General features: G+C 49.8%; 1 protein-coding gene across 5 annotated transcripts in view; it reads right to left on the minus strand.

The window, feature by feature from the left end:
* ARSG (arylsulfatase G) overlaps window positions 1–14260 on the minus strand; it is a 126708-nt gene that overhangs the window by 56630 nt on the left and 55818 nt on the right. For all 5 annotated transcript variants that reach the window (XM_057317699.1, XM_057317700.1, XM_057317701.1 and 2 more), the window contains 4 exons: window positions 10687–10874; window positions 7873–7920; window positions 5897–6008; window positions 3239–3376 (listed from right to left, as the gene is read on the minus strand). In XM_057317699.1, coding sequence (XP_057173682.1) covers window positions 3239–3376; window positions 5897–6008; window positions 7873–7920; window positions 10687–10874 — 486 coding nt within the window. The remainder of the gene's footprint in view (window positions 1–3238; window positions 3377–5896; window positions 6009–7872; window positions 7921–10686; window positions 10875–14260) is intronic.

Genomic DNA, 14260 nt, shown 5'->3' on the forward strand with positions numbered 1-14260 from the left:
AGGGCAACACCAGCACACCTTTAGGGCAAGATAAAGTCACCCACTCGTTATTCACTCACTCAGGGAATATTTATTAAGCTCTAACTAGGCCCCAGGCCCTGGGGACAGAGCCATGAACATGACAGATAGGATTGCCACCTTCCTGGAGCTTCACATTGAATTGGAAACAGGAGAGGAAAATGCAACTAAAAAATGAATCAGATAATTATTTACAAATTAATAGGAGTGATGGAGAAGAACTACATACAGGGTTACTGTGGGACGGTGTAACGGGGGAGCCAAGCCAGGTTTGGGGTGAGGCCTGCAGGATGGGGGTACAGGTGGGCTGTGCTGGTGGCAGCTGGGGCAGGTGAACCGCACCGGGGAGAAGCTGTAGGAGAGGAAGACTCCAGGTCCCACTGCCCAGCTGTTCCTTAGCTCCTTCTTTGCCTCACTCTGCATTCATCGGGGCACTGGCACAGGAGAGAGGGGAAAGAAGGGGGTGGGGGGAGTGGGCACCAGGTTATAGCTGAACCCGGAGCCCTGATGCAGGCGGCAGGTTGGGGTACAGGTGGGCACTGGGTGAATGGAAGGCAAGGGGCAGACCAGGAGGGGGAGAGCAACGCGGGGGCGGGGTCGAGGAGGCAAGTCCAGGAGGGAATCAAGACCTTGACGTGGGTCCTTGGCTCCAGCCCAGAAAGGCGGGGGGGGAGGGAGGGGGGGCTTGTGTGTCACCCGTGTATCTCGGGGACCTAGTTCTGAATGAGGGGTGCTCCGCCACGTTGACCATGCACTCTGATTTCAGATATCCTAAGCTATTGCTCATGCCTGGGCCAGCACACTCATACTTATCAGGACCCATATTCCCTATTTAGGCTCAGCGTGCCATCCCAGACCCTGGGGCGCAGAGAGGACTGGCAACTCCATGACCCAGGAGCTCATGATATCTGCTCTCTCCTTTTTTGTCGGTTAAGAACTTTGCCTGCTGTTTAAAACACCCAGATCAAAGGTTAGCTTTGGGCATGCTGCCAAGTCAAGGGTCTAAATACAACTAAAGATCGAAGTAGAAATTTAGAAGAAGTCTAGGGAGGGCTTCTTGCCAAGGAGAAGCAGGAAGCCCCACTCTTGGGACTCCTGATAGTTCTGACACACAGGCCCAAGTGGGGGATGGCCTGGCCCTGGGGGAAGGGTCACAGAAGAGAAGTGCAGACCTGGGGCCCTTTCTTGCTGATGCTCGAAAAATCATGGATGAATTGGCAAGTCAAATCCTAAAGAAATCAGCGTGCCTAAGGATTCTTTTCTGTAAGGTTAAAAGACAAAGGGATTCATGTGACTTTTTCCTTAAGAATGAATTAATAAATTGGCAAACTTCACCTTTTTCATACAATAAGGAGGTTGTTTGTGGATTTGTCTGTCCTGTAAGCGATTAGTTAACTGATCGATGAACAGCCCCATGCCCACTTGAGAGCATGAAGCAGTCCCTTGTCCCCAGCAGGCTGTCACTTCTCCTCAAGGGCACTGTGCTGTCCCAAGCACTGAGGACTGAACTGTCCCCACCAGCCACGAAGCATTCACCTGTCACGGGGCATAGGAACCTGAACCATCTCGAAGCTCCAGGGAGCAGAGAGACATGTTCAATCCTCCAGATGGGAGAAGGGGCTTGCCTGTTTCATATCAGCCACCCCCCAAAAAAGCCAGTGTTTCTCAGAAAGCCCTGAAAAACTTTTAAGATGTGATCCCTGAAGCCCCAACCGGGTGCTCTCCATATTTAAGCCGTAAGTAGGTTTCATTATCAAGAATAAATTGGTACCTCTGCTCTGCCTGTTGCCCTGCTCTCTAGAAGAATCTGTGGCTGAGCAAGGGGTGGTGGGGATTCTTGTACAGTCAAGGACCAATATGCTCCATAGGTGGAGTCCATTTTTAATTCTGCACAAGCAGACAGGCATGCGACACGTTGTTTCTTGCCCTCTTAGGCTAAGGCTGTGGGGAATACCAAAGAAGTTGCTGGAAGATGTTCCACTGCCCCGGAGGAGTTTGCAGTCTTGGGAGAAAGATGAGCCAATCACCCCCAGGCTTGTTAGAGGCCAGAGCAAAGGCAGCTATGGAGGGTGGGGGCAAGGCCAAGGTGGGAGGGCAGGGCGACCATGGGCATCCAGGGGTATGGCACAGTTCTGCTTTTCGTGTTTTGTTATTTTTAATGAGTCACTTCTAACATTTAAAGATCAGGAGATTTCACACACGGGCCAGGTGTGTCTTGCGTGTCTTGTGAAAGAGAAGGATCTGACAGTCTCGGCTCCTATTTCCTAAAGAAGCCACAGGCAGCCGGAGCTAGGTACCAGCTGCTCCTTACAAGGGGCCTGTGCTTCCAAGTTCACCACAGGCCCCACCACTCCCTAACGCCTTACACTCAGCCTGCTTCCCTCTGGAAGCTACCAGCGCCCTGCAGATGCTGGAATTGTAACTCCCGTGCGTTATATTGAATAATAGCCCCCAAAGCTATCTGGGGTCTCATCCGTGGAATCCGTGAGTGTTACCTTTTACAGCAAGAGAGATGTTGCAGGTGCAGCTGAATTAAGGATCTGGAGATTGGGAGATTCTCTTGCATTCACCTGGAAGACCCTAAACATAATTGCAAGTGTCCTTAAAAGAGGGTGCAAGGGGCGATTTGACTCCAGAAGACAAGAAGGCAAAGGGACAACAGATACTGAGATTAGAATGACGGGGCCCTAAGCCAAGGGATGCCAGCAGCCACCAGAAGGCAGAAGAGACGAGAAACATTCCTCGCCTGGAACCTCTGGAAGAAGATAGCCCTGCTGATACCTTGATTTTAGCCCCACCAGACTCATTTGGGACATCCAGCCTCCGGAGCTGGAGAATAAACTGCTGTTGTTTTAGCCAGTAAGTTGGTGGTGAGTTTGTAACCGCAGCAGTACGAAGTAATCTGCCCCGCCAAGTAATGAAGCCCCGAATGCCTCGAGTGTCCCGAACACAGCGGCAGGCCCTACCATCCAGGAGCTCCGACGAGAGGGGTAGGGGACAGCTCCCGGGAACTCAGGGAACAGACCTGCGGAGCTTCTAACCCAGGTCTGGAGATTCTAGGGGAGACTGTTCTCTAGTTTCACGTACAGGGAACATGCACGTGTCCCTGTTTGTTGGGCAATGGGACTCCAGTGTGGCTTGGAGGGGCGCTGAGGCCAGGGGCCACAGGGTGGGGGTGGGAGGGCAGCCCCAGGGCGGGGGGTGGGAAGGGGGTTCTGACCTTGCGTGCTGGATGAACTGGGTAGCTTTCTCGGCATATTTCTGCGCCAGGCTGCTCAGGTTCACAGGCTGCTCCACGATGTTGAGGTTTTCGTAGAGAGGAAGGGCCACATCGGTGTAACAGTCCCTCTCAAGGTGCCTGTGTGGAAACCACAGATGGTGTTCCTTTCCATGACCTGCGCAGCCGCGGTGTCGAACAAAATGCTTTTATGCAGCGATGGGCGTGAGTACAAAACACTTAATAACCTGGCCCCAGACGATTTTTCCCATCTGCTGTTTCCTCCAGTGTGAAACCAATAAAATGCCTTCTTCCCTTTCCTTCTAACAGGCGTTTATGCTCCTCGGACAAGCCCGGCCACTCTGCAAAGCTCGCAAAGACGTCCGTGAGCTACAGACATTACTATTCCCATTTTGTTGCGAGAGAAACTGAGGTTCAAGCAAATTAAATTACTCAAGCAGAGTCCCATAGCCAACCAATAGCCGCCATCCCTGTCTTTTTCCGCCGACCTCCCTAAATGATGACTTCTGTCTACGGGGCGCAACGCTTGGTGCTTTCCTAGGTCAACCATCAGGATTTCATGTGACCTGACGTCTGACCAAACGCAGGTGGCTAGGGACAGTTTAAACATTTCAGGCCATGTTTGGAGAATTTGGAGAAGCTTCAGCCACTGGAAACAGTGGGAGTCAAACCAGTTATATTTCCTAAAAAAAAACCAAACTCAGTCCATGGTCTTATAGCTGGAGATGAGCCTGACCCGTGAATGCCCCCACATGAGTGGCTAAGTAATGACTCTGGCCGTGACCCGTGGGAAAGTTACCTAAGCCCTCAGAGCCCAACTCCCCTTTTCTGAAGCATGACCCTGCCCTCTGACGAGATCCTGAAAGGACGAAATAAGACAGCCAGTGCTAGCGCTCCGCACACTGCCCAGCCTACGAGCAACTCCATCAACGCTCAGCACCCCGTCCTGGCCGCCACAGAGCACCGGGAGAGAAGCAGAGAACCATGGAGAGAGAAGGGAGAACGGGAGGCATCTCAAGGAGGGAAACCGTCCTCGTGGTGCAGGGAAGGTCTGGAAAGAGATGAAAATCCCCCACCACACCTAGATGCACACATCCCCCTTCCAAAAGCTTAGGAGGCGAGGTCAGACTGGGGTAAATAATCAAGGACTACAATTTTTGAAAAAGGGAAAAAGGATTATCACCGTAGTAGGCTTCATAATGCTAACATCACCGTCAGTGTCAAGTTTTCCAGGTTGTTACGAGACTTTGTGGCAAATCCACCGTCACCTACAATCTCTCCCCTCCCCCCCACCCCCCACTAAGCCAACCCTTTATTTTCTCTTTGATTTAACATAGATTTAAAGGGGCCTGGCTGACATATGGCAGGCCACGATATGGCCAGGGGTGCCCGCGGGCCGCAGCTGGTAGGGAGGGCAGCGAGACAAGCCACAGCTTCACTTCTACCACTGCCATGTGCACCGAAACCCCTGTGTATCCTGTGACAATGCAGACCTGGGGCCTGGGGGGCGCAGGGGTCTGAAATTCTGCTTTTCTAACAAGCACGCAGGTGACAGCCACACCAGCGACCACACTCTGAGTAGCACGCGGGCTCTGGACTCCGAGGGACCCCGACTGGGCTCGCCACCTCTACTACCTTTACAGGCTCCTCACTTCCAAAATCAGGACAGGTACCTGCCTCACACGATGGTCGGGGATTGCCGGTGAGCACGGAGAGGGCGAGACTGTAACAGTTTCTCAATACGTGGCCATTATTATGTTAAGTATTGGGTTATTAATGAGCCAGCGGAGACCTGCCTTCCCCAGTGGCTGGGACACCTGTAACCTTATCAAGAACCACAGTGCACGCGCTGAGCAACCAGAGAACCTGGTTTGTGTTGCTTTATCGCCTGAACAAAGTTTAGCACCTTTTTCTGATAATAAATGCACCGCAAGCGCATCGTGGAATATTTGGAAAATACAATGAGAAAGAAAGAAGAAATGAAAACCCTTTAGTCCCACACCGAGAGGGAATGAACCACTGTTAGCAGCACTTCGGCTTATTCCCTTTGAGTCCCGCTCTATAGGGCTGGAAGGTACCGATACAGAGGTAGCAAGAGCATACTGCTGATGACTTGTTTCCTGCTTTTTTCACATCCTAGTACGTCCTGAACATTTCCCCATTCCATGGAATAGGATTTTAAAACATCCTGTTGAGTGACGGCATGGCATTTCAAAGCTGAATGCTGGCTTCTTTGCCAGGGGAAGGAGGGTGACGAAGCTTATAAGGAGCCCTGTGTGTTTTCTCCCTCTCTCTCTCCCTCTTATGTCCAGGGTTTAGGCCAAGCAAGTGGTCCGGCGCAAAGCCAGCAGGCAGAGGGGGAGCCGGGCCCCACCTGGGTAAGTCCAAAGCAGCCCCAGGTTCTTCCCAGCTGAGCTCAGCAGTCCAAGGAGACCGGACAATTCCAATAAAATAATTTTGTTGACCACACCTCTGCTAAAAGTTTTCTTATACCCCGTGCAAATAATGCGTTCAAATTTGCACTAAACGTACTCATGACTCTTTAGCTGTCTCTGGTGGCCTTCCTCATTTACTCCTAACTACACCCTAAGGATTTCACCTCGCTCTGGAGCCCATTGCCAGCTGCTCGGATGGGATCACCTTGATGGTCTGCCGCCCCGTGGACACGCTGGACAAGGAGGGTGGTTGTAGCCCGGGGTATCCGTGCAGCCCATATCATGGCTGTATGGGATTCCAAAGTAGTAATCAAAACCTGGAAGAGAAGCAACTGGTGAGCACCCCCACTCGGCTTCTGTTCTATGAGCCTGCATTCTTACACCCCGGGCAAAAATTTAATTTTCCATGATTTAATACTGCAGTGCTATGGAGTATGTAATTAAAAGAGGATTTGATTAATATCCCTTTGTAGTATGCAAAGAAAACACTTCGCTGGGTTCTGGCTGTAAGACTAGATTTGCAAAACACCTTGGGATTAGAGTTAACCCAGAGTGGGAGGAAGTGGAGAGAAGTATTGCACACCTACCATCCCCAGTGCACTTATGAACGCATTCAGTAAGTAGTGGGTGAAAATCAAGTACAGGCAAGGCACTGCAAGGAATAAAACAGACTGACCTCAAGGGACTGAAGGGGAAGTAAGATATATAGATTAAGCTCTAAGAGGTCTGGATGAGGGTAATGGAGTACCAGGACAGTGCACCACGGTACGAGAAGCAGGAGGGGATACAAATGAACTCGGAGATAGGAATCAAGAAACCTAAGAGAGCCCAAGCCAGCAGGCTTTTTGAGACGATCCGGTCCAGGGACACAAATGTATGAAAGGTGCTCTCTCCTCTCAGTCCCAACAGCAGACACCACAAACCCAAAATGGCACCACTTCCTGCTGAACAGGATTCAGTCTCAGGATCCATCCCTTCCAACACAGGACTACAGAAATACGCACTCAGGGTGTTAACACCCCAACCCAGTTGAGCCTCATTTGTCAAGGAGGAAACAACACCAAGTGGGAAAAGTACATTCTGTGGTAATTTTTAGTGGAAAAGCCAGGTCTTCATTTCCTTCACCTGCCACTCTTTACAAAGCACACATGGAAGATGCCAGGGAAGCCCGACTGAGAAATGGGGGACAGGGGAAGAAAGGGGGAGGAAGGAGCACCAGAGAGGGGGAAGGAGTGGGACAGGATGTTGGCCAGTGGGAGCCCGAGGCTGAAGGCTGGCTGCAGGCCGATTCTCTGGAAGCTGTTCTCCAAACCCAAAAATCTTCAAACGTATACATTCCCCCATGTCTAGGAGAGAGCACTGCAGCCCCTTTCCATGGAGTTAAGAGGGAGATAGAGGGCAGAGTGGGGAGGCAGAGAAGTCTGCAAAATAGCCAAAGAACTACCTTTAGGGAAAAGGTCACCCGTTTGCTTACAGAATAGCAGGAGCAGCCGGGAGCAAGTGCCACGGAAGGAGTGGGGAGAAGCCTCAGCAGATGAGATAATGATAAACCACTTTCAAGAAAAAGTCTGTGGGTTCCCATCTGAAATGGAAGAGGCAGGTTGGGGAAGAGCAGAGCAAAAATAACAACTTTGGAGAGCCATCAATAATTCGGTGACTTGGACATTCAGAGAACTCATCAATCAGCAAACTGATTTTCAGATAATTGGCTCAGGCAGCTTGATCTTGGCCTATTCCCCAAGGTCAGAGAATCAAAAGTCTAAGGCAGTGAACAGCTGCAGGAAGAAGGCAAGAGGGAGCATCTCCTACTTGGGTTTACGGCCTGCTTCTGTGAACCCACTGGACAATTTTTACTTCTTACCACACTGGACATGTCCGGACCTTCCAGGGGCCAAATGTTTCCTGAGATGTGGACACTGATGGGCTCTCGATGAGAAAGCCAGAAGGGCTGGCAGAACCGAGGAGGGGGGTGGGGCAGGAAAGATGACAGGAGAGAAGAATATGAGACCAAGGGGAGCCCTAGGTCCCCGAAATGCACCTACGTGACCCTGTGAATGAAAATGTCCTAACTCAGGAGGGGAGACCCCAGGAGTAGGATGGCTTAAACATGAGTGGAATCCCTTTACACCAAGTTCTTTACTTTCTGTTTCCCAGGTAACAAGTTCCCCAAAGAATTCTTACCACGGAAGTTAGGGTGATAAGAGCCATGATGTCCGAGATGCCATTTGCCTGTAGGAAAGCAAGAGAGAGACTTTCAGAGGAATCCGCGCCGGGGTTCCCAGTGCCTCTGGGGAGCTGAGCACATACTCAGTCCTCCATCCGTGTTACCCTTTACGGAAGACAAGCAAAGAGAGACTGCAAATGCTGTATGAAAGCCAAGCCTCACTCTCTGGGACTGAGAGGGAGTCCACAGGGACAGAGAAAGCAAGGATGACTCAGGACCTACGCAGGAAAGCACACAGAGAAAAGGAAGGCAAGCCTTTACTGGGGGCTCAGAGACACCAGCAGGCTGAGCTTCTGCCCTTCAAAGAGGGTTCAGTGCCCACAGCAACCCCGAGTTGCCCACTGCACCTGCTTTGCCCTTCCGTGCTGGGGCTCTGCTGAGGCCCAGAGGATAAGCAAGGACCTCAGAGAGCCTTGGAGATGCCTGGTTCCCTTCCGGTTTCATCATCTTCCTCTCTGGCCACCCTCAGCAGCCCGCAGAGGCTGGATGGAAGACCGCCTCCCCCTTTCTGCAGCTGTTCCCGTGCAGAGACGCTCGCCTGGACGTGCACAGCTGCGCCTCGCTCTGTACATGTGGGGGAGAATGACTGGGCGATGTGTGGCGGAAGCTCTGACCGTGTTTGAACTCTTGGACCTGCTAATTCCGCTCTGAGGAGTAAAGACCCCAGGGAAACCACCCACGAGGCAAGGGGCAGAGAAAAGAATGTGGTCCAAAGATCTAAACAGTGCCAGCACCAAACAGCACGTAAAGGAAAGAAATAAATGAGGAACTGTGGGAGGATGGCTAAGTAAATTATTTACATGGCCTTGACAAAATACTACCAACTATCTTTTAGAGGCAAATGCATGTAGCAAAACGTAATAATCAGGGAACCCAGGGAAAGGGCAGATGAGTCTATTATTCCCTTTTTGCAACTGCTCTGTAGGTTTGGGGGGGAAATGTAATATAAAGCAGAGGGAAACAGATTCAGCTCTATGTGGAATGCTTGGATTAAGCATTACATGGCAATCCAAAATTATATTAAAGTGTTATTTTTAAAATTATTAAAATTATTGTAAATATGTAAAATTGTATCAGATAGAAATGTAAAATAATAGGAAAGGGGTTAAAAGGAGGCCCAAGTGGTATATATACAACTAGGTAAAAACACATGACCATGGGCCCATGTTAGAAAGCCATCAAAAAAATCCGTGGTGGGGTTTTTATTTTTCCCATAAGCACGCTTATAGGAAGTTCATAACGTCAACACATGGATGTGGTTGAATATCTTCTCACTAACATGCAAAAGGTGGAATGAGCAGTGAGGGGAGAGGGGAGCAGCTGAACAGTTAATATATAATCAGTGGCTCACCTGGAGTTCAAAGGCACAAAGAGGGAAGGGCAAGTGAGATCCAATTCGGCTCAGGAAGAACCCAGCCCTCTGCTGCCTCATGAAACTTTAGAGTCAGAGCGCCCCAGGGGCCAAACCCTTCCGGGCTGTGAGCATGACTCGGATGCAAGTGGTGGGGCCACTAAGGATACTCAGGCCACTCTGTGGGCTTCACAGTGAATATACCTCGGGGTATGGGCAGAAAGGGATTGTAAAGACGGGATCTTAATTTGCACCTCCCCCCACTGGGGCTTGCCCTCCTGAGACAATAAACGCCACACTCCAGTTTGACCTTCTGTAAAAGTATCTCGGGCTCCTTGACCCAGAGGAGGAGGCGGGGCCAACACCCGAAAAGCGAGCTCCAGGCACCAATAACATCCCCACGGGGGCCCTCCCTTGGCACCGCACGTGCGTAGGGTGCAGGGAGGCAGGAATCCCACCGGACCCAGCTCTTGGAAAGTCAGAGTAACAAGCACCGGCAGCCCGAGGATGTTGCTGGGACTGCCACGTTGCCTTGGTCTCTGGAGGAAGGACCAGCAGTGGAGCAAAGCATCAGAACAAGGCTGGGCAGACACGTCTGCCTGGATCCACCCGCTCCGGGGTGCGCAGCAGCGAACACGTTCCCTCACCTGGCGGAAACTCGGTTTCCTCACACACATAACCGGGCAAATCTTCACCTCGGAAGGCATCTCCCGACCCTGATGCCAATCAAACCTTAGCCCAGGGCCGGGCAAGCAGGAAATGTTGACTAAGAGGTGCCTACAAACATTTTAAAAGGAAAGGAAGCTGTTGGACAGCGTGGCAATTGCCTGCTCTACACCCATAAACCCACTCACCCCGCTAATTGAACTCTAGTTTTGTTCAGGGATCGGAGCCGCGTGCCCCAGTCCGAGTCCTGAGCCCAGTTTCCCAGCCTCCCTTGCGGCGGGGCGTGGTCAGAAAATTCCACCAATAAGATTGAAGTGCGTTACCGCCGGGAAGGGTGGGCGTGTCCGAGAAAAGATTGGTTTTCCTGGTAAAAGTGAGCAAACGAGGCCGCCGCCTCCCCTCCTCTGTTTTTCCTTCCCTTAAGCCAAAAGATGGTGGATGGTACTGAAGCCGCTCACTTGCAACCAAGAAGCCACGAGCATGAGGACAAAAGCTAATGTACTACGGATAGCGGAGCAGAGAAACAGAAATGGTGTCCTCGAGCAGCCGAGCCCATGAAAGCCATCACTCACCTCTAAGCTTATTATAATGGGAGGAAAAGAGCTCCATATATGGTTTAGGTCCCTGTTAGGTCTTTTCAATGACTTATAGCTGAAAGCTTTCCGACCTTAGACAGCAAGAAATAAACACAAAGCAGGCACCGCAGCAAAGGCTGTGGGAGACAGGGGTCCCGGCTGCAGGGCTCCAGTGTTACCTATCATCCCAGTGACGTAGCCAGCTTGCTGCAGCACCTCAGCCAAGGTGGTCTCGTTGAGCGGCAGACCCCCCACGGAGGTGACCGCAAAGTTGTGTGTGACTCCATTGCGAAGGCCAAGCCGGCCGGTGAGCAGGGAGGCCCGAGAGGGCGAGCAGGTGGAGGCAGCTGCGTGGAAATCCACAAACCTGCATGGAAAGAAGAGGGATTGGGGTCCTTCCATCCACAGAGAGCCAAAGCAAGAGAAGTTCAGTTCCCACCCAGTGCCCAGGATTCCAGGGCTGGGAAAAGCTGGAAGACCACCTCTTGAAGGGCCAGGTTAGGAAAATGAAGCTCAGAGAGGTAATGCAACTAATTTAATGTCACACAGCTCATTCAGATTGGTTTGATTCCAGTATATTTAATGGATCCTCTTTATCCAAAGATTCCATATTTCAAATTCATCGACTCACTAAAACCTACCTGTGTCTCCAAAATCAATACTCTTGGCTCTTAAGTGGTCACTCGTGGGCATTCCAAGATGTTCCAAAAATTTGTGTTTCCCACTTGCACACCCCTAGCTGAGGTTGACGAAGGTGACCTTCTTGTTTTGGGTCTCATACTGCAAGCAAATGTCCTCCTTTCCACAGTCTATGGAGTGTTAGAATTTTTGCATTTTTGTGCTTTCTGTTGGTGATTTTGCTATTTAAAGTGGCCCACAAGAATAGGGCTGAGGGCTGGCACTTCAGCCTTATAGAGATGTGATGTGCCTTATAGAGAAAATACGAGTGTTAGATAAGCTTCATTCAGGAATGAGTTACAGTGCTGTGGGCCATGAGCTCAACGTTAATGAATCAAAAACTATATTAAATAAGAGGTTTTTAAACAGAAACACACATAAAACAAGGTTCTGTGCTGATCTGTTGACAAAAATGTAACCAGAGGCTCGCAGGAACTGACCTCTGTCCATCCCCTAGAAGCAAGGGTTCAGTATTCTGTAATTCAGTGTTCTCCGTGACTTTACAGAGTGACTACTGCCAATAGCAAGAACCGGCTATATCTATTACACATGACTGGACGCTCAACCTTTTTTTGGACACAGTGGAGAAATATAAAAGAAGTCTAGCCATTTTCCTACCATCAAGGAATGTGATTAAACTCCATATCACTAATAATGGGGCAGCTGACCTTGTGTGTCTCCTCATGGGATGATACGAAGTTGATCTCATCGAGGATTCTTGTCAAGAACATTTAACCTGAATCTAATCAGAGCTCTGGACCTAATTTCCAGGTTACAGGAAATGCAGCTAATAGAAGAACGAATTAAATGACCCCACAAGGAGATAATCTAACAAACCATTCTACACATTCTATGACAACTGCTGTTCTTCAAAAAGTCAATATCCGAGGGAAAAATGGGATAGAGAGGGGATATTCTATACTAAAGGACACTAAAGAGACAAACCAAATGTAACACATGATCCTTGACTAAATCCCAGTTCAAACATGCTAACAGCACATCTGGGGGCTAATTAAGGAAATTTAATATGGACTGGATATAAGAATGTTTTCGTTCTTTTTTTTCTTCCGGTTGTATTCGCCTATCACGTTGTATTCATCGAAGGTGCACAACATAATGATTTGATACCTGTATATACTGGGAAATGATCGCCACAGTAAGTTTGGTGAATGACTATCACTTCCCATAACTATGATTTTTTCTTCTTGTGATAAGGATTTTAAGATCTCCTCTCTTAGCAACTTTCAAACATACAGTACAGTATGGTTAACTAGAGTCACCACGCTGTGTATTACATGCCTAGAGCCTACTTATCTCATGACGGGGAATTTGTACCTTTTGACCCCCTTCACCCATTTCCCCTCACCCCCACCCCCACCCCTGGCAATCGCCAATCCATTCTCTACATCTGTGAGTTTGGGTTTTTTGAGATTCTGCATATACATGAGATCATATATTTGTCTTTCTCTGATTCCCTTTACCTAGCATAATGTCCACACCCGTGTTGTCACAAATGGCAGGATTTCCTTCTTTTTTACAGATGAATAATCTTCTGTTGTCTATGAATACCACATTTCTTATTACATTAGGGATATATTTTTGTTACATTAAGGAAGTTATTACATTAAGAATGTTTTTATTCTTAAGAGATACATGCTATGGTGTTTATAATAAATGAGCATGTCTGTACTCTTCAAATGACTCAGGAAAAACACCACCACCTTATTTACGGATAGAACAGATACAAACAGGGGCGCCTGGGTGGTTCAGTTGTTAAGCGTCTGCCTTCGGCCCAGCGTTCTGGGATGGAGCCCCGCATCGGGCTCCCTGCTCCACTGAGAGCCTGCTTCTTCCTCTCCCACTGTCCCTGCTTGTGTTCCCTCTCTTGCTCGCTGTCTCTCTCTCTGTCAAATAAATAAATAAAATCTTAAAAATAAATAAATAAATAAATAAATAATAGGTACAAACAAAAACACCAAAATGTTAATAACAGTTGAGTATACTGGTGTTTTTTTGACGATTCTTTTCATTTTCTGTTTGAGATTTTTAATATTAAAAGTTAATAATTAATTTTTAATATTATATTTCTAAAAGATGACAACCCAGAGTCTAGAATGGGCAGGACAATGGCAGGGTGGGGGGCCAGGGCCGGGCAGGAGGGTAGGGAAGGTAGGGAGGGCCGGCTTAAAGTACAGCTTGGCCTATCAGAACCATGCGTGTCCAGGGTGTCCGGAGCCGGTCTGCCTGCTGAGCCGCCACCCCAGACAGAGTGAAGCCCAAGGTCCGGTGGGGTGCAGGACTGGCCCACAGACGCCAGGTGAGCACAGCCAAGCAGGGCTCGGTGCCTCTCCCCTCCTCTCCCCACCTGTCCCCACCTCTCTGCGTCTGACCCATCCTCACCCAGCAGCCAGGGGGGCTTTAAAGTGCCCCTCTGGCCACTGCTTAATACCCTGCAATGATTGCCTGGTCCATTCTCTAGAAACCCACTCCCCCACGGCCCATCTTTCAGGCCTCTCCTTCCCTCCCCACCGCGGGCACCAGCACACAGTCTTCGCCCAGGTCTGCAAAGTGCCAGCTCCTTCCCAAGGTCAGCCTCCGCCTGGCATGCTCTCCCGGATCTTTGCATGGCCTTTCCTCCCTCCTCGGTTTTCCTGCAAAGGGGCCTCTGCTGTCCTCTAATCAGGCACCCTGGGGCATACTTGGTAGCACTGACCCCAACCCTGATTATCTGGTTTATTTTTGTGTCCTTTCATTCGGGGCCATCCTCTTTCCATGCAAGCTTCCTGCGAGGAGGGCTTAGCCCATGCTGCTTGCTGCTTATCTCCAGCTCTGAAACAGGGCTCTATAAATACAGGGGGAAGGGAGGGGAGGGGGGGAGGGTCTTTCCTTCCCAGCAACTTCACTGAAAATGTAACCAAACCTCAAAATAAGCATTACTGTAAAGTGTGATGGGAGGAAGGGGGCGGGGGTGGGGGTTCGCTGAGCGCCTTCACCAAAAGTTTTAAAGATAACATGCTGGCGTGGAGGTTGCAAGCATAAACGTCACGATGTGAAGTGTCATGAAGAGATAGGACA

The sequence above is a fragment of the Ursus arctos genome, unplaced genomic scaffold (genome assembly GCF_023065955.2).
Source record: "Ursus arctos isolate Adak ecotype North America unplaced genomic scaffold, UrsArc2.0 scaffold_24, whole genome shotgun sequence".
Lineage (NCBI taxonomy): Eukaryota > Metazoa > Chordata > Mammalia > Carnivora > Ursidae > Ursus > Ursus arctos.